We start from the raw sequence: 19184 nt of genomic DNA on the forward strand, positions 1-19184 counted from the left end.
TTAACAACTTCTCAGTAACTTAGAATATTTTGCCATGGTTGAAATATAGATATAGAAAATAGGTGCAGGAGTAGGCCATTTGGCCCTTTGAGCCAGCACCGCCATTCAATATGATCATGGCTGATCATCCAAAATCAGTACCTCGTCCCTGCTTTATCCCCATTTCCCTTCATTCCGTTAGACCTGAGCTATATCAACTCATTCTTGGTGTCAGGCATTCCTGTACGACTGTGTGGAAGGTAATTGCAGTGATTCAAGACTTTATCTCATCGCAAAGCTCCTCATAACTAGTGAAGTTTCTAAAATGCAGCTGCTGCTGTTGAAAGTATACAAGAAGTGAGTGAGACTTGGACATGAGACTCCTTGGGCCTATTTTACCATTCAATACGATCTTGTCCTCATCTCCATTTACTTGCCAGATCTCCCACACCTTTGATTGTCCCAGAGTTGAAAGACCTATTTTTACCCATAATATTCTCAATGAATCAACATTCACAGTTCTCTAAAGCAGAGGATTTCTAAAGCTTATAAGCTTTTCAAGAAGAAATTCTTCCTCATATTTTCCTGGATATTTTTAAGGCGGTGATTCATAGATTCTTGAATAGTAACGGTGTCAGGAGTTATGGGAAGAATACAGGAGGATTGGGTTGAGAGAGAAAGATAGATCAGCCAAGCTTGAATGGTGGTGTAGACTTGATGGACCAAATGACATAATTCTGCTCCTAGAACTTATGAAATGAACTAATCTCAGTCCTGAGTGGCAGGCCCCTTATCCTCAGTCATTAATTATCTCACAAGGTAAATATCCACATTGCATCTATCCTGTCAAGGAGCCTGAGTATCTCATTATTGCTATTAGTCATCTCCCCTTCTTCTAGACTCCCAATGATTCAGATTGATTCCTCACAACCTTTCACTCATCAACTACCTCATCCCAGTAATTAGCCGAGTGAATTATCATTGCACCATCACCAGCGAATGTATGGTCCCTTAAATAAGGAGACCAAACATTGTTTAGTTTAGAGATACCACACGGAAACCACCGAATCCACGCCGGCCAACATTCACACGTACACCAGTTCTCTGTTATCCCAGTTTTACATTCTGCTCACTAGACTAGGGGCAATTTACAGAAGCCAATTAATTTACAAACCTGCACACTTTGAGAATGTGGGAGGAAACTGGTGCACCGGGAAAAAAACCCACGCGATCACAGGGAGAATATACAAACTGTGTATATACTGACGCCATCTGTAGTCAGGATCGAAAGCGGATCTCTGGCACTGTAAGGCAGCAACTCTACCACTGTATCATTGGTGCTGCCCTTTGTGGTATACAGTGTGAGTGGGCCCCAGGCCCTGTACAGATGCAGCAAGACTTACCTACCCTGCTGCGTCATTCTCTATCAAGGAAGATCAACATTCCATTTCTCTTCTTATTAATTTGCTCGGCCTGCAGCCCAGCCTCCCTCATTTCTTGTAGGATCTATCTGAGTCACAATATTGGAGTGTCTTGTCATTTAAATAATATTCTAGAGCAATGCAATAGATTCCAAATGCAATAGATTCCAAAACATAGTATTTTAACACTTCAAAAAAGTAACCTGCTTAGTTACTCCAGCACATTGTGTCTCTGGCTGTCAGCTAGCATCTACATTTCTTGTTTTCAGCTTGACTAGCAATACGCTGATACACGAAACTGCAGATGCTGGTTTACAAAAGGAGACACAATGTACTGAACTCAGGCAGCATCTGTGGAAAACATGGATATGTGACGTTTTGGGTTTGACTGAGTCATCAGAAACGTTAGTGTCTGAAGAATGGTCCTGACCATAAACATCAACTATCCATGTTCTCCAAAGGTGCTGCCTGACCTACTGAGTTATTCCTTGATTTTGTGTCCTAACTAGTTAAGTTTTTTTTAATGGAAAAGAGAAAGTTGACAAGCAGACCAAAACATCTGAATGTTCCTTTATACCTGCCTTGACATATTTAACATCCCCCTCGTTTACTGGGACAGTCATCATGGACTTTGCTTTGTAATCTTACACAAGGATAGGACAAATGCTACCCTTTCTCAGTATAGCATTAGACTGTTGCCTCACTTCATTTGTTTATGCTCCGAACTGCAGCTTGAACCCATAACCTAGAACTCAAAGGAAATTCTACCACCAATTAATCCAAACTGACACAACATTTACTTTCTCTATTCTTTCTGTTTAAAACAAAATATATACAATCTGACACTGAATTACTTCCATAAGTAAAACTTCCTGTTTCACCACCATCTTACAGGCACATAATAAATAATCTCATCAAACTTGCTCCCAAGTTTTCAAACTATTGTGCGAGCTACTTCAGGCCAGTGAATAAAGGTAAGTGACACCATACAGAATATTTTTTATTCGGCTTAAAATGGAAAATTGTTCCTGTTGCTTGGAGTTAGATTTACATTTGTCGCTTTGATTTGGATTTGCAATAACAACCAAACAAAAATAATGAATTCTGTCATTATCCTTACAATAGTGGTCTTAAAAGGAAATAGGAATACGATTTGCTATAACCCCTATCAAGTCAAGTCAAGAGAGTTTATTGTCATGTGTCCCAGAAGGACATCCCTAATTCTTTACCCACCGAAGTAGCTATTTAAAATAAAAGTGTGTCTGCCAATTTGCACACAGCCAGTTTATACAAATATTGATAATAATGTGATATTGTGCACATATTTTTAGTCATACTAAGCAAAGAATAAATACTGCACACCAACCATGATGCCTCCATTCTCCATTGAAATAGTGCACAAAATAATTTCTACATGAGAAAGCAGAACAGACCACAATTTAATGCTTCATCTGAAAGAAAGCACAGCGGTACACATACTATGCCAGGCTAGAGTCTCTGCCTGGATCTTCATGTTGACGTCCGTGAAGTTTGACTTGAGTTCAGTACATTGTTACATGGAGGCTAGAACGTTACAAACTATATAACAATGAACATATAGAACATTAAACAGTCCAGCAAAGGATCCGACCCATCAGCCCACAATGTCCGTGCTAAACATGATACCAAGATAAACCAATCTCCACTCCTGCTAGTGAACCATATCCCACTGTTCACTGCATATCCATGTGCCTATCCAAATGCCACTAATGCATCTTCCTCCACCACTGCCCCTGACAGCGTATCCCAGGCACCCACCACCTGCTGCGTTAGAAACCTGCCTGGCTCATCACCTTTAAACTTTACCCACCTCCCCTTTGGTTATTACCCAGAAAAAAGTTCTGATTGTCTACCCAATATATGCCTCTCATACCTTTGTATGCTTGTATCAGGTCCCTCCTCAACCTCAGACATTTCAGAGGAAGAAATCTACATTTGACCAAACTCTCCTGACAGGCGATACCCTCTAATCTGGGCAGCATTCCAATAATCCTGCAAATCCTGCAAGTTAACATTTTTAATGAAACATAGGAAGTGTTAATAATGAAAAAATGCCCCAGGTTACATGCCCCAGGTCCCATGTAAAATTACAGCAGTTAGACTGAGTGATATGAAAATATGCATAAGTATAATATTTGAAAGTTATTATGATTTGGAAATATGCTCAGTTTCTGTGTGTTCAAGCTAGGAGATATTCATTTACTCAGGAACTAACTGTAGGACACAAATTATAACCGGGAATGCTAACAGCATGCAAATCCCCACACACTTGAAGCCATGTAACATGCTAAGGATTTCACAGCAACAAAGTGAGATTTAATCATATTCTTAAGAGTTTCTTAGTAGTGGCATGATATCCTCAAGTTATTTCTGTAAGATAATTAGCAGATACAATAGGCAATGGAAAGCTGTGATTAGAGGAATGAAGCCTGTATGATTCTTTTGTTAAGCATAAAATTTGACCCTGAAGCCGGCAATGGGTTGGGTGACACGGGTGGAAGATTATTGACCGAGATGAAAACTCGGTCATTTGTAGCAAGCAGTGTACATGGCTGTATTGATGCATGTAGTATGTAGTGTACATGGCTCTGTTGATTCGTGTAGCATGCAATGTACATGGCTCTATTGATAAGTGTGTTAGCTTATGAGACACTGATGTCCACTAGATGTTTGGAGAGACAGCAGGTTGTAACATCACTTAGAATGTAGTTCATTGGCGACCAGTGCTACCAAACTGCAGCTAAAATCTCCATCCATTCTCTTAGTTTTGCATCAAAGTCCCTCACCCTGAGCACAGGATCCCCCCAGGGTTGCGTCCTCAGCCCCCAACTGTACTCCCTGTACACACATTACTGTGTGGCCAGGTTCAGCTCCAACTCTATAATTAAGTTTGCTGATGACACTGTGGTGGTGGGCCTGATCTCCGATAACGATTAGAAGGCCTACCGGGAGGAGGTGGCTGATCTGGCACTCTGGTGCCAGGATAACAGCCTCCTCTTGAATGTCAAAAAAACAAAGGAGCTGATCGTGGACTTTAAGAGGGCACAACATCCGAGGACGTACACTCCATTGAGGATAAATGGGGCTACTGTGGATAGGGTGAGCTGCTTTAAATACCTGGGAGTCCACATCACAGAGGATCTGACATGGGCATCACACGCTGCCGCACTGGTGAGTAAGGCAAGGCAGCGCCTTTACAACCTCAGGCAGCTGAGGAAATTCAGAGTCTCTCTGAGGATCCTCCAGTACTTCTACTCAGTGGCTGTAGAAAGCATCTTGTCCGGAAACATCACAATCTGGTTTGGGAACTGCTCTGGCCAGGACAAGAAGGCTCTGCAGAGAGTAGTGCATTCGGCCAAACGCACTATGGGAACTACATTCGCCCCCCTGCAGGAACTATACATCAGAAGGTGCAAATCCAGAGCCAACCAGATCATGGGGGACCCCTTCCACCCCAGCAACAGACTGTTCCAGCTGCTACGGTCAGGCAAACGCCTCCGTTGCCAGGCTGTGAGAATGGAGAGGATGAGAAGGAGTTTCTTCCCAGAGGCCATTAGGACTGTAAACTCCTATCTCACCAGGGACTAACTTACTGTACCAATTTACTGTTGTGTGGTGTCTTTTTAAAATTGCTGGGGGTGGGTTTCCTCCCAAAAATATGTAATATGTGAATATGTGATTCTGTTCCATTCTGTTTTGTAGTTTTGTTGCACAATCCGCGAGCATTGCCACTTTTCATTTCACTGCACATCTCGTATGTGTATGTGACAAATAAACTTGACTTGACTTGACTTGGTCAACTGCAGCTAATTTGTAAGCTCCCCATCTCATCTTCTAGATTGAATTTTCCAAATTTTCCAATTTCAGGTAACTCATAATTCTGGCGTTCTTCACACGCGCACATACTCACACGCACGCATGCACGCCCGCTCACACATGCATGCATATCTGTCCAAATAGTTTTCTTCTCTCTTTAGCTTTGCCTTCCCCACCCCCTCCCATGCCTGGTCCATCTGCCCATTACCACTTCCCTCTGCTTCCACTCATCACCCAGCAGCCGCTGTCCTATCCCTCTCCCATCTGTCCACCTGCACCTCCCTCGTCCCTCTTGCATCTGCTTCCACCTGCCACCTACCAGCCTCTCTCTCACCTTTCCCTCGTACAGTTCCTCTTTCCTCTTGACCCAAATCATTCCACATACACCTTTTGCCTGCTCAGATGCTGCTTGACCTGTTGAGTTCTCTCTGATTTCTGTTTTGTTTTTGTGTTGGAAGGCTTTCCGCAAATGTAGTCAAATAGCATCATCTACCATGATGACTTACATTATCATGGTAGATGATGCTATTTGACAACCTGGAAAAGGTTTCTGCAGACCCCACACCTGTAGGCTTGCTTCAAGTTGAAGTGATTCAATTCCTTCATTGACCAGCATGCACAACATGCCCTGACGTTTCATGCCTGATATCCTGGATGAAGTCATGATGCCGCAGTCTATTGTGAGGTTTTCACCCAAAGTAAAAATAGATGCTGGATGACAAGACTGATCATGTCGCTCTTCCCTTCCCTGTGCAACCAAAGCACATGTGGCAAAGTCATGTGACAGAAGCCATGCTCATTCTGAGATGTAGTGGAGTATTGCATTATATCAAATTCCTGCCTCTAGGAGCACTTTGGTGGTATGATACGGTATGATACGGTACAAATTGACCTGCCAACAGTCATAAAACACAAGACACATGAGATTAAAGTGATGAGTGGAAAGGATTGGGGATGTATAAAGATGTGGGGGGTGGGGAATGGAGGCTGGGGGAGGGGAGACAGTCTACCCCACGACAGAAGGGTGAGGAGTTGATGACTTGTAACACTCAGCAGAGCTGGTCCAAGACCCTCGGATGTTAAAGTGAAGTAAAGGCCAAGGACAGGTAATCTTTGTTCAGAACTGCTGTAGATTTGGGAGGAACAGCAGCAGCAGATTAGCAAGAGATACGACTGATTGGCTCTAGCCCAAGTGGGAGGAGAGAAGTGAGTCAGAGGGGTGAAAGCAGTTGAAAACTGAGGAATTTGCTTTGTAAATTGGTAAATCCGGCAATTTATCAGTCAATTTAAGCAAGATGGCTCTTAGCGAGCGGCCTTGTGAGGGAAGTGCCCTGTGAGTGAAGTGTGAGTCTTTGGCGAGGAGGCTGAGGAGAGGAGACCACGCAATACGCTTGAGAGGTAGAGACGAAAGAAGGAGATGTCAGGCAAGCTGATTCAGTGCGATGCTTGCAGTATGTGGGAGGTCAAGGACACCGCTGGTGCCTCTGGCTGCTACAAATGCGAGAAGTGCATCCAGGTAGAGCTCCTGAAGGGCCGTGTTGCGGAACTGGAGAAGCAAGTGGATGACCTCCGGTTCGTACGAGAAACGGAGTCGTTCCTCGACAAGTCCTACAGTACGATTGTTACACCTAAGGTGCTGGAAGAGAGAAGGCGGGAGACAGTGAGAAAGGGAGGGAAGCATGGAATGCCAACGTCCCCGGGTGGTGTACCTCTTGTGAACAGGTTCACCCACTTAGAAGCTGTTGGGACAGAAGACGTGTTTACACTGAGCGGCGGACTGGCTTGCGATGCAAATAGGGCTGTTGAGCCGAAACCAAAAAGGCCCAAGGCAGGCAAGGCAATTGTAGTGGGAGACTCCATTGTGAGAGGTATGGACAGGGGTTTCTGCGGCAACAGACGGGATGCGAGGATGGTGTGCTGCCTTCCTGGTGCAGAAAATCCTCAAGGGCGAAAGTGAACATCCGGAAGTGGTAGTGCATGTCGGCACAAACGATGTCGGAAAGAAGGGGATGAATATTCTGCAGTGTGACTTTAGAGAGCTCGGAAAAATGTTGACAAGCAGGACCTCCAGGGTTGTTATCTCCGGTTTGCTTCCAGTTCCCTGTGCTGGCGAGAGCAGGAACAGGGAGATACGGGACCTGAATGTGTGGCTGAGGAACTGGTGCACAGGGCAGGGATTTAGATTCTTAGATCACTGGGATCTGTTTTGGGGTAAGGGGGAACTGTACAAAAGGGACGGATTGCATCTTAACAGGTGTGGGACCAGCATTCTGGCAGGCAGGTTTGCCACTGCTACACGGGTGGCTTTAAACTGAATAAGGGGGGTGGGGTGTCGAATAGGATAGAGGAGGATGGAGTTAAAGGGAAAGGGTTTCTTAAATGTGTGAGCGTAGAGACCGAGGGGTGTAAAATGAGGGTAGAAGCAATAGGTAGCAAGGTGAAAAGTAAAAGTGGCAGGCAGACAAAACCAGGGCAAAAATCAAAAAGGGCCACTTTTCAACATAATTGTATAAGGGGTAAGAGTGTTATAAAAACAAGCCTGAAGACTTTGTGTCTCAATGCAAGGAGCATTCGTAATAAGGTGGATGAGTTGAATGTGCAGATAGCTATTAATGACTATGATATAGTTGGGATCACGGAGACATGGCTCCAGGGTGACCCAAGGCTGGGAGTTGAACATCCAGGGATATTCAATATTCAGGAGGGATAGAGAGAAAGGAAAAGGAGGTGGGGTAGCATTACTGATTAGAGAGGAGATTAATGCAATGGAAAGGAAGGACATTAGTTTGGAGGATGTGGAATCGGTATGGGTAGAGCTGCGAAACACTAAGGGGCAGAAAACGCTGGTGGGTGTTGTGTACAGGCCACCTAACAATAGTAGTGAAGTTGGAGATGGTATCAAACAGGAAATTAGAAATGCGTGCGACAAAGGCAAAACAGTTATAATGGGTAACTTCAATCTACATATAGATTGGGTGAATCAAATTGGCAGGGGTGCTGAGGAAGAGGATTTCTTGGAATGTATGCGGGATAGTTATCTAAATCAACATGTAGAGGAACCAACGAGAGAGCAGGCTATTTTAGACTGGGTATTGAGTAATGAGGAAGGGTTAGGTAGCAATCTTGTTGTACGTGCCCCCTTGGGCAAGAGTGACCATAATATGGTTGAGTTCTTCATTAGGATGGAGAATGACATTGTTAATTCAGAAACAATGGTTCTGAACTTAAAGAAAGGTAACTTTGAGGGTATGAGACGTGAATTGGCCAAGATTGACTGGCAATTAATTCTAAAAGGGTTGACGGTGGATATGCAATGGAAGACATTTAAAGACTGCATGGATGAACTACAAAAAATGTTCATCCCAGTTTGGCAAAAGAATAAATCAGGGAAGGTAGTACATCCGTGGATAACAAGGGAAATCAGGAATAGTATCAAAGCGAAGGATGATGCGTACAAATAGGAGACTGCACGGTGACTTGGATAGGCTGGATGAGTGGGCAAATGTTTGGCAGATGCAGTATAATGTGGATAAATGTGAGGTTATCCATTTTGGTGGCAAAAACAGGAAAGCAGACTATTATCTAAATGGTGGCCGACTAGGAAAAGGGGAGATGCAGCGAGACTTGGGTGTCATGGTACACCAGTCGTTGAAAGTAGGCATGCAGGTGCAGCTGGCAGTGAAGAAAGCGAATGGTATGTTAGCTTTCATAGCAAGAGGATTTGAGTATAGGAGCAGGGAGGTTCTACTGCAGTTGTACAGGGTCTTGGTGAGACCACACCTGGAGTATTGCGTACAGTTTTGGTCTCCAAATCTGAGGAAGGACATTATTGCCATAGAGGGAGTGCAGAGAAGGTTCACCAGACTGATTCCTGGGATGTCAGGACTGTCTTATGAAGAAAGACTGGATAGACTTGGTTTATACTCTCTAGAATTTAGGAGATTGAGAGGGATCTTATAAAACTTACAAAATTCTTAAGGGGTTGGACAGGCTAGATGCAGGAAGATTGCTCCTGATGTTGGGGAAGTCCAGGACAAGGGGTCACAGCTTAAGGATAAGGGGGAAATCCTTTAAAACCGAGATGAGAGAACTTTTTTCACACAGAGAGTGGTGAGTCTCTGGAACTCTCTGCCGCAGAGGGTAGTCGAGGCCAGTTCATTGGCTATATTTAAGAGGGAGTTAGATGTGGCCCTTGTGGCTAAGGGGATCAGAGGGTATGGAGAGAAGGCAGGTACGGGATACTGAGTTGTATGATCAGCCATGATCATATTGAATGGCGGTGCAGGTTCGAAGGGCCGAATGGCCTACTCCTGCACCTAATTTCCATGTTTCTATGTTTCTATGATGTTTGCAAAGTGCTGCAAAACCTTGTTGCCATGAAGTCTCAGTCCTTGCCACTACAGAGCAGGTGGAAGACAAAGGGTCTGGGCAAATGTGCTTCTGAATCTGACAAACATGTTTGTTATGTTGAAGAGTTGGCTATAAATGGTGGCTCTGTGGGACTTGCAGAGATGCTACGTTTTCCAGTGCAGGTTGGAGCAGATGAATGTTAGTTGCAGGTACGGTGGCGAGAATGTAACGCATTGAGTAATGCGTGGGGTTGATGCCGTGTTTTCTGTGACATGCCATTCGTAGCTCCATTCCCTGAACCTTGACCAGGTGTCTGGGGTGATCCACCTTCCTGGGCTATTCTAACCAGCATTGGCCTCCACTGCATACTCCTTTCACCATCCACTGAACATGACCATTGAGCCTAGCCTGGATCCCTGTGGATTCCAATATCTCACCCCTTTTCCAGCAAAGGTAACTTCAGAATACCGTAGAGTAGGCTCTCACCCTCATTGCCACATGAATGTTTGGCAACCCACAATTTGTGACTCCCTCGAGCGACTTTCATTTAAGAGGTGATCTAGTTTTAACTAATACAAGCAAAACTTTAATATGTATATGCCACTTAGGAAATTAAGCCATATTGCAATGTGCTAAAGCTTTCAAATGCATGTTTAGAAATGGCGGAACATTGAAATCATTACATTTTAATGAGCAGAAATGTGCTCCCCCTTCACTGAGCCAAGTAAGCTCATGTTTATCAGATGTCACAACCCCAGCTGGTGTTTTTGGCAGCTATCCTATTTGAATCTCCCGCCTAGGATGTTTCCATCAGTATACCATGAAGTTTCAAGAATTTCTAAATCAAACAATAATATTATTCTACCTACATTGGATATCAGTAAATGTAGTTCCTGGCTCTTTGGAGGTATTCTCAGCCTAATAACTACTTGCTGCATCCACAGGGCTGGATCTATTTACACAATAGACTTACATCAATGCTTTGGAACCTAATTTGACTTCCATCAGAAATATCTAACCATTTTTTTCTGATAAAACTCCATCATGAGCACAGCAATATTCAATATTTTCCTCTTATTGTTAGCTGCAAGAAACAATCGTCTTACGTGGCAGAAATTTAAATATCATTGAGCCATTGGTACAAATATCAATCACGCTTACCTGGTCTTTGTGTTGAAGTTATTAAAGGTGTATCTCTTTGTACAGTATTTGTGTGCCATGTGAAGGCTTTTCTCTCCTTTTAAGGGGTTGATATTCAGGATGAAGATAAGACAGACTATAAAGTTAAGGATCAATCTTCAGTATTCATTAATAATTTTAGAATTACTTTCGAAATGAATGGAGCACAGGTGAATACGCTGCAATAGCTCAAAGGGAAAAAGCATTGCAGACCTTAAGCTCGGATAGGATAGCACATACAATGGTTCAAATGCAAGTTCAAATGCAATGACGACTGTTGATCTTCACCGGTGTAGAATAAAGTGCATTAGCTCTGCGATTTCACTCAGTGCAGTAGCAACTTGATCCATTACAACTGCAATTGAAGAAGTCCCTATATCTGATTCATTAAACTTTTTGTTATACCTTTCTTAGGATCAGAACCCTGATGTAATTAGCAGAACATCAACTAAAAGAGATGCCCTCACTTTTCATGCTTCCTCTTCTGTTAATGAAGACTTTACAACCCTTTAGGATAAAGTGCTGTAAAAAAAGGGAAAGCAACCCCCCACTTTGTGTGTTCAAAAGATGTATAATGTAATCTCTTTCTATTTCAGGCTAAGATGTCTTGTGAAACAGCTAGAGAGAGGTGAGATCAATGTGTCAGATTTAAAGAAGAATATTGAATATGCAGCCTCGGTACTGGAAGCAGTTTATATTGATGAGACAAGGTGAGTTATTGCCTTTATATTTTGGCACCCTATAGAGTTTTGCATGTGATTTATCCACAGTCTTTAATGCTCATTTTGTGTGTATGTTACACACAAAAATTATATTCCCTGTTTACAATCTGAAAACAAATATTTTATTAATGTTTTTGGCTCAGCCTGCAAAGCCTACATCCTTTGGAATGAATTAAAAAAAAATGTGCACAATATTAATAGGGCATTTTTTTAAACTACAGATGTACATAACATTGCTGACTCCCCTCTCCTTGTAAATTATTTGTGTTATACTTGAAACTCTAGCAAGGATTGCTTTTCAGCATCAACACTTTAGAACTGGTCAGAAATGTAGCCACTGGTAAAAACTGGAAGCAGTTTACATTGTTGAGACAAGGTGAGTTATTGCCTTTAAATTCTGACACCCTATAGTGTTTTACGGGTGATTTATTCACAGTGCCCATTTTGTGTGTATTTTGACAAAATTCGGCATGGCTTACTTAGTCAAAGGAAAACACCATCAAAAGGGACATATAACAGTTGACTGTTGTAGTAAGGAACTGCAGATGCTGCAGTTAGACAAAGTTAGACAAAAATGCTGGAGTAACTCAGCGGGACAGGAAGCATTTCTGGAGAGAAGGAATGGGTGATATTTCAGGTCGAAACTTTCAGTCTGAAGAAGGGTCTCGGCCTGAAACGTCACCCATTCCTTCTCTCCAGAGATGCTGCCCGTCCCGCTGAGTTACTCCAGCATTTTGTGTCTGTAACAGGTGACTGATCTGAATACATCCTGTTGTTAAAGTCTGGCTGTCTCGGTCTTAGAGCCTTACACACGCATTCCACCACAAAGTTCTGCTGTGACAGCGTGTGAGGTGGAATTAATCCATTTTCCACTGTGCTCATGCAAGGTTAGTTGCAAAGTAGAGTTGATTTGGAAAACCATAAATATCTTCTGCGATGTCCTGGTCAAATCTTTAGCTTTAGTTAATTGCATTCATCTATTTTAATATTGCATTTGACTATACTATCAGTTCTTAACAACAAATTTTGGAAGAGAAAATATTTGTGCCTTTACCCATTTTTCAGTTATCATGTTTTATGCTTATCAGATCATTAGAGGTAGCCATTTCCCATCCTAATATGATTGTAAAAATTATACATAGAGCTATCCTAAATAGGAACAAGAGTTAAACTGCACCTGTTGTAAAGAAATATATGCAGGATTCAAGGATTCAGATCAATGAATGGAGAAAGCACAAGGTGAAGAGTACAAATGACTATTTATTCGAGCAAAACGCGAGAAAAACACAGAAATGCTATCAACTATCAATAAAGAAACAACACAAAATAACAGGTCTTGCTCCCCTCTGGGTATTCGAGTCTCCCGTCTGCACTGGCTGGCACCGGCACACACCACGATCCAAGCTCTTCCTCTCTCTCTGTCTCTTTGGTGAAGATCTTTTCTCTCCCCGAAGATGAAGCTCATGCTCTCATGGTAGAAGCATGTATTTATATAATAACATTTATCTCTAAGAACAACTTATTTGTCAAGCCAGCTATCCTCCTTGGTACCATAATGACGTGCGTTATGTGTCCTACCATACACCGAGCTAGTCTCGGATGTCTCTGGGAAAGTAAAGCTTATCTTAGTGACCTCGCAGGTGTCCTTATGATCTACTAGTCCCTTTGAATTAGCCCAAACATCCTTCGAAAACATCTACTTGTTTTCCTAAGCAGGGTTTGAAATGCAGTGCTGCTAATTTAGCTAAACAACTCCATTTTAGCTCACATAGACTCTTTAACCCTTACATTACTTGTCTGATCCGTGAAGTTCTTGAAATGTAATTAGCTGTTTTGTGTGACATCCATGCTAAGATTGTTTGAAGATGCTAGGAGAAGCATGTACCAAAAACATAGGCACATTGCTACCTTGAGCCCAAAAGCAAGGATTCATGTGAAATTGAATGTCTATAATTGAGGCTAATAACTTGAATTCTATCACCTGCAGTTAAACAAGTTGGATCTGTGTTCTTTGGAGTTTAGAGGAATGAGGGGTGATCTTAGGGGTGAAATATTCAAGATCCTGAGGATAAATGTTGAGATGTTTCCACTGGTGACAAAAGGGACATAGTTGCAAGGCAAAGGTGCAGTCATGTACCTTTTTGGAAGCTGTAACTGGAAGACAAACAAGAGATGTGTAACGGATGTTGCATAGTCTTGTGGCATCTACTGTAAAAGACAATATTGCAGATTAATTACATGGAAACAGTGTCACAGAAATAATTTTGAAATAGGAGATATGTATTACATATTAAGGGAATCAAATGCAAAATCTTCCAAGTTTATAAATAGGAGACGAGGAGACAAAGAACAGAAGAAAAAATAAAGAGATTCAAAAGAGTTTTAAATAACTGCACCAATAGATGATATATGCAGTTGAGCACATTGACCGGTAGAATCATTATGTAATTATAGTTAACAGAGTAACAGTTACAGTATGTATTGAATGGAACAATATGAAGCATGCTGACCTGGAAAACAATTTGGTTTGTTGATTAAATATCATGTAATTAAAATATGTCTGTGATATTTGTAAAAAAAAGTCAGATAAGTTACTGCACTCAATAAGGAGAAGGAGGAAACGCAATTAAAAAAAAAAAGGTATGAATGCGGCACAAGGCTGGGATTTTAACCCATTCTAGAATATTGGTCATAATTAAGGTAATTTTGAAGAAAGATTCACTTTCTTTCTTTCAGACAGCTCATTTGCTCTAGTATTCAAGCTAAATTATCAAAGTACTCAACAGACAGTTTGTGCCTTACTATTTCTCTAGGGACAGAAGCTCCAGGTGTGAACTCTATTCTCTGTTTCTTCACCAGGCGTCTCCTGGACACTGAGGACGAACTCGGTGACATCCAGTCGGACTCCGTGCCATCAGAGGTTCGAGACTGGCTGGCATCCACATTCACCAGGAAGATGGGCGTGATGAGAAGACGACCCGTGGAGAAACCGAGGTTCCGCAGCATTGTCCATGCTGTTCAAGCCGGCATTTTCGTGGAAAGGTACAGGGACGGGAATCCGCAATGCTATGATATTCGAGCTCCAAGTGATAGAGAGTCTTAAATCCATAGAGCCATACAGCATGGCAACAGGCCTTTCTGCCCTATTTGCCCACACTGACCAACATGTCCAATCTACATAGTCCCACCTGCCTGCATTTGGCCCATATCCCTATAAACCTATCTAAATGTTTCTTAAACATTGCAATAGTACCTGCCTCAACGACCTCCTCCAGCAGCACGTTCCATACACCCACCCTCGTTCCATATGTTTGGGTAGTATGTGGTAAGGTTTTATCTCAAGAGGCTTTGACAAGGAGGCTGAGCAGTGATAGGTAAAATAAGGTCAATCATTTTTTTTCTCTCGCCATGTCGTAGTCGGGATGGCACTTATGACAATTATATGTTCCTCCTGCAGGATGTGGGATATGAGAGAGGCTTTCAGTGTCTCTGGTGACTAACTGTGGAAAGTACATCCACAGGGCAGCACAGTGGCACAGGAGTTGAGTTGTTGCCTTACAGCCTCAGAGACCTAGGTTCAACCCTGACTTTGGGTGCTGTCTGTACGGAGTTTGCACGTTCTCCCTGTGACTTTGTGGGTTTTCTCCGAGTGCTCCGGTTTCCACCCACGCGCCAAAGATGTACAGGTTGTCTGCATACAATGGTGTCTGTCTTGTCACTTCTTGTACATGGTGGGGAAAACAGTGCTGCAACACGAACATGAACGCTATTTCCTTGACCCCAGGGGATTCAGTGAGGTGGTCACATCTAAGTTGTAGATTGCACGTTGGTGGGTACCCACCAAGAGAGGTGCAAGGGGTGGGCTGAGAGAGCAGGATTGCCCTGTGGTCATTCTTCTCAGTAGCATGGATACCATTTTGGATACTGTTGAAGGGAATGAGCTCATGGGAGAGCAGCCACAGCAGGCAGAGCTATGGCATCGTAACTTGCTCTGATGCACAACAGGGCCGACTGAAGTCAGTGAGAGATATGGTAATAGGTGATGCGATAATTAGAGGGACAGACAGGAGATTCTCTGGTAATAAAAGAGTTACCAGGATGCTTGCTTCCAAGGTGCCAAGATCAAAAATGCCTGTAAGGTCTTGGAGTAAGGTCTCAAAGCAGGAAGGAGAAACTCCAGAGGTCATGGTGCAGATTGGTTCCAATGACACAGGTCAAACAATGGATGAGATTGTGCAGAGTGCATATAGAGATGTAGGCAGGAGATTAAAACGCAGATTTCAAAGGTAGTGATCTCTGGATTACTTCCAGTGCCATGTGTTCATGCGTGTGCTAATGGGTGTAGGAATAGGAGGTTAGGGCAGGTGAATGTGTGGCTGAGGAACTGGTGCAGGGGGCTGTGGTTCAGGCTTTTTGGACCACTGGGATCTCCTCCATAGCAGAGGTGACCTGGACAAGAGGTATGGGTTGTATCTGCACTGACGGATGAACCAGTATCCTGGTGGTGTAAATATGCTCTTTCTAAGCTTCCCTCCAGTCTAGTTCAGTCAATAAAATACTGATTCAAGCACTGGAGCAACTAAACTTTATTTTGGTTAACACAACACAAATTCCCCAATACGATATCTAACCACCGCGGGTTCGATCCTTGTATCTGCTTGGCCAACCCCTTTAGCCTCGTGCAAGCAGAGACACTCCAAAAGGTAATGCAGTCCCAAGCGCTCTTCCAGAAGATCGACAAAGGACCTCGTGGGGGCTGCCTTTTATAGGTCCCCAAACATCGAGGGGCCGAACTACATGGAGGTGGTCTCTGTACAATCCAGTCAAACATATTGATTACAACAGTCATAATTGACAGTTCCCTAGCCCAATAACATAATCTTAAATACATTGTATTTGGAAGAAGCTTCCAGAAGGAAGCCAACACAAATGAATAGTGCAACATGTGCCTTGGCTTTCGAACAGTTTCTCCAAGGCTCAACATTTCAACCAATCAACAATTAACAAGATAACCGTCTCGCAATATTATTTATACTATTTACAATGCCCTTGCAGTGATCCAATCAAAGTGATGCATTTAAGGTTCGTTTGCAAAACTACTATACATTTTATCAAGTTAGGAGAAACAAGGAGAACACCTGGATCCTTCACCATCCTGCATATCATTCTAAGCCCAGACTGGCTGGCGCCATCCAAAGCCTGTACATTTCAGCTGACAAGGGTTAAGCAATTCTGACAAATGCAGGGATCCTCCATTTTATGGTGTCTTTAATTTGGTCAATATTAACAATGGTGGGAGAAGTGTGGTCAGCTCCATGGGGTTGGTCTAAACTATCTGCAGAGGGTTGAGACCCACAGCTGCAGTGAGGCATATGAGAAGGTTGAGACAAATACAGAAGTTAAAGAGAGCAGGCTCGTTAGACAGAACAGACAGAAGCTCAGCAGGAAGCCACTGAAGACTGGCAGATGATAATTCTGTTTATTCAGATGGCGCTGGGATGTTGTAGCTATTGTAGGAAAATCAATAACTTGGGCATTACTCTGGAAATTGAAATGAAGACCTATCAATAGCAAAAAATAGGCAAGGGCTACGGCTAAGATAGTCAAAAATTGCTGGAGAAAAGCAGGACAGGCAGCCTCTGGAGAGAAGGAATGGGTGACATTTTGGGTTGAGGCCTTTCTTCAGACTGAGTTTCAGCAGAGAGGGAAACTAGAGATATGGAAAGATACAAAGAGCATGTAAGATGTGAAAAGGACAGATCAAAGCAGACAATGCTCAAGGAATTGTACAATGGTTGATTGCAGAGGGCTACACTTTTCTGGCTTCATTTTACTTAAGCATTTAAAGAGACTAATGTGAAGAATCACACCTTTAAATTAAATAATATTCTTCCCAGTAGTGGAGCACTTAATTTATGAGGAGAGACTGGAGAAACTCAGTATTTTCAACTTGGTGTGGAGGAAATTAAATGGTCATGAATGGGGTATATGAAATTACCAGGGGCATTGATATGGTTGACTGGAGGAAACGTTTCCCCTAGATCAGAAATAGAAAAAAATAGAGCTCATAGGTTTTGGGGAATGGGGCAGAGATTCAGAATGAATATGAGAATGACCTTCAGGGAATGGTAAGCACCTGAGAGAATGTGTAAAACTGGGTTAATGGCCACTTTTCCAATGAACACTTGAATTCTTGGGTAAAGAGGACTGAGAGCAGGATGATTAGATTAATACAGAAGTGTTCTCACGGGCTGCCATGGGTGGGTTGAGTTGAATAGCCTGTTCCCATGCTGTACAATGTTACGATTCTGTGATGAGCGTATGATCAGCGTTTGATGGCATTGGGCCTGTGCTCACTGAAGTTTGGAAGGATGAGGAAGACCTCTTTGAAACTTACTGAATCGTGAAAGGCCTGGATAGGCTGGATGCAGGGAGGGTGTTTCCAATAGTAGAGGAGTGTAGTACCAGAGGGCATAGCCTCAAGAATGAAAGGGCACACCTTTCGAAAGGAGATGGGTGACGTTGGGAGTGGAACCCTTCTTCAAGATGGGTTCCTTCATGAAAGCTAAAGAGAGAACCACCTCTGTCTAAAGAAAAGGCCCAACCCGAAACGTCACCCATCCTTTTTCTCCAGAGATGCTTCCTGGCTCGCTGAGTTCCTCCAGCACTTTATGTCTAGATCACATAATGCTGCACATAAATGCAATCATGTCATATTCAAGTACAATAGACAGAGCAATTAACTTTACTGCTGTATCAGAACTTACAATGCAAGTTTATAAGTGGAAGACAATAATGATACCCAAACCTTTGAATAGAGTGCAAACCGCAGCGTGTGCAGAACAGATAATACAATGTAACTGGTATCTGCTTATGTTACAGGATTTAACAAGGAAGTAAATTTCATCAAATGCATCAGGATAAACCCCATAGGGATTACACTCAGCATACAATCTCTCAAACGTATATCCGCAGTGTACAAATGGGTTAATCCATGCTTCCGTGCTGATTGTGGCTTCACTTGGATTTAGAAGATCACTGTGTTGGTCTATCTTCAGCAGCAGACTCATCTATTGTGCTCAGGCACGTCAGAGTTGCTGATTTGCTGCAGTCACCCCCATCACCGCCAACACCACCACTAATACCAACTCTCCCCCTCCTCAGTAAATTTGGAAACCCCCAAAAGAACCTGTCATGCCGAAACTTAACAAAAAAAGAGGAAGTTTCATAAAAGCAACTGAGGTACGGAGAGAAGTGTAGCAAATGATTAGGCAAAGGGCATTTCTAAAACTTAGGGTTTAAGGGTTTCGACTAGGGTTTAAATATGTTTGTCTGTGAAACTAATATACAATTTGAAACTTCATCAAAAACCTGCTGGGTCACCCATTTCCATTAACATTGTAATTCTTGTACTTGACCATATATGTTTATGATACAAGGAACTGCAGATACTGGTTTACAAAAAAAGATAAAACTGCAAAGAAACTCAGCGGGTCAGGCACTGGAGTTCTGGAGAAGGGTCGGAAGAACGGTCCTGACCCAAAACGAGTCAGAAGAAGAGTCCCAACCCAAAACATCACCTACCCAGTTTCTTCAGAGATGCTGCCTGACCTGCTGAGTTACTCCAGCACTTTGGGTCTTTTTTCTATATTTATGACACAGCATCATAATTTTCCCC

General features: G+C 42.8%; 1 protein-coding gene across 5 annotated transcripts in view; it reads left to right on the plus strand.

The window, feature by feature from the left end:
* pde1a (phosphodiesterase 1A, calmodulin-dependent) overlaps positions 1–19184 on the plus strand; it is a 386755-nt gene that overhangs the window by 301800 nt on the left and 65771 nt on the right. For all 5 annotated transcript variants that reach the window (XM_055637850.1, XM_055637851.1, XM_055637853.1 and 2 more), the window contains 2 exons: positions 11381–11494; positions 14366–14548. In XM_055637850.1, coding sequence (XP_055493825.1) covers positions 11381–11494; positions 14366–14548 — 297 coding nt within the window. The remainder of the gene's footprint in view (positions 1–11380; positions 11495–14365; positions 14549–19184) is intronic.

The sequence above is a fragment of the Leucoraja erinacea genome, chromosome 7 (assembly GCF_028641065.1).
Source record: "Leucoraja erinacea ecotype New England chromosome 7, Leri_hhj_1, whole genome shotgun sequence".
Taxonomy (NCBI): Eukaryota; Metazoa; Chordata; class Chondrichthyes; order Rajiformes; family Rajidae; genus Leucoraja; species Leucoraja erinaceus.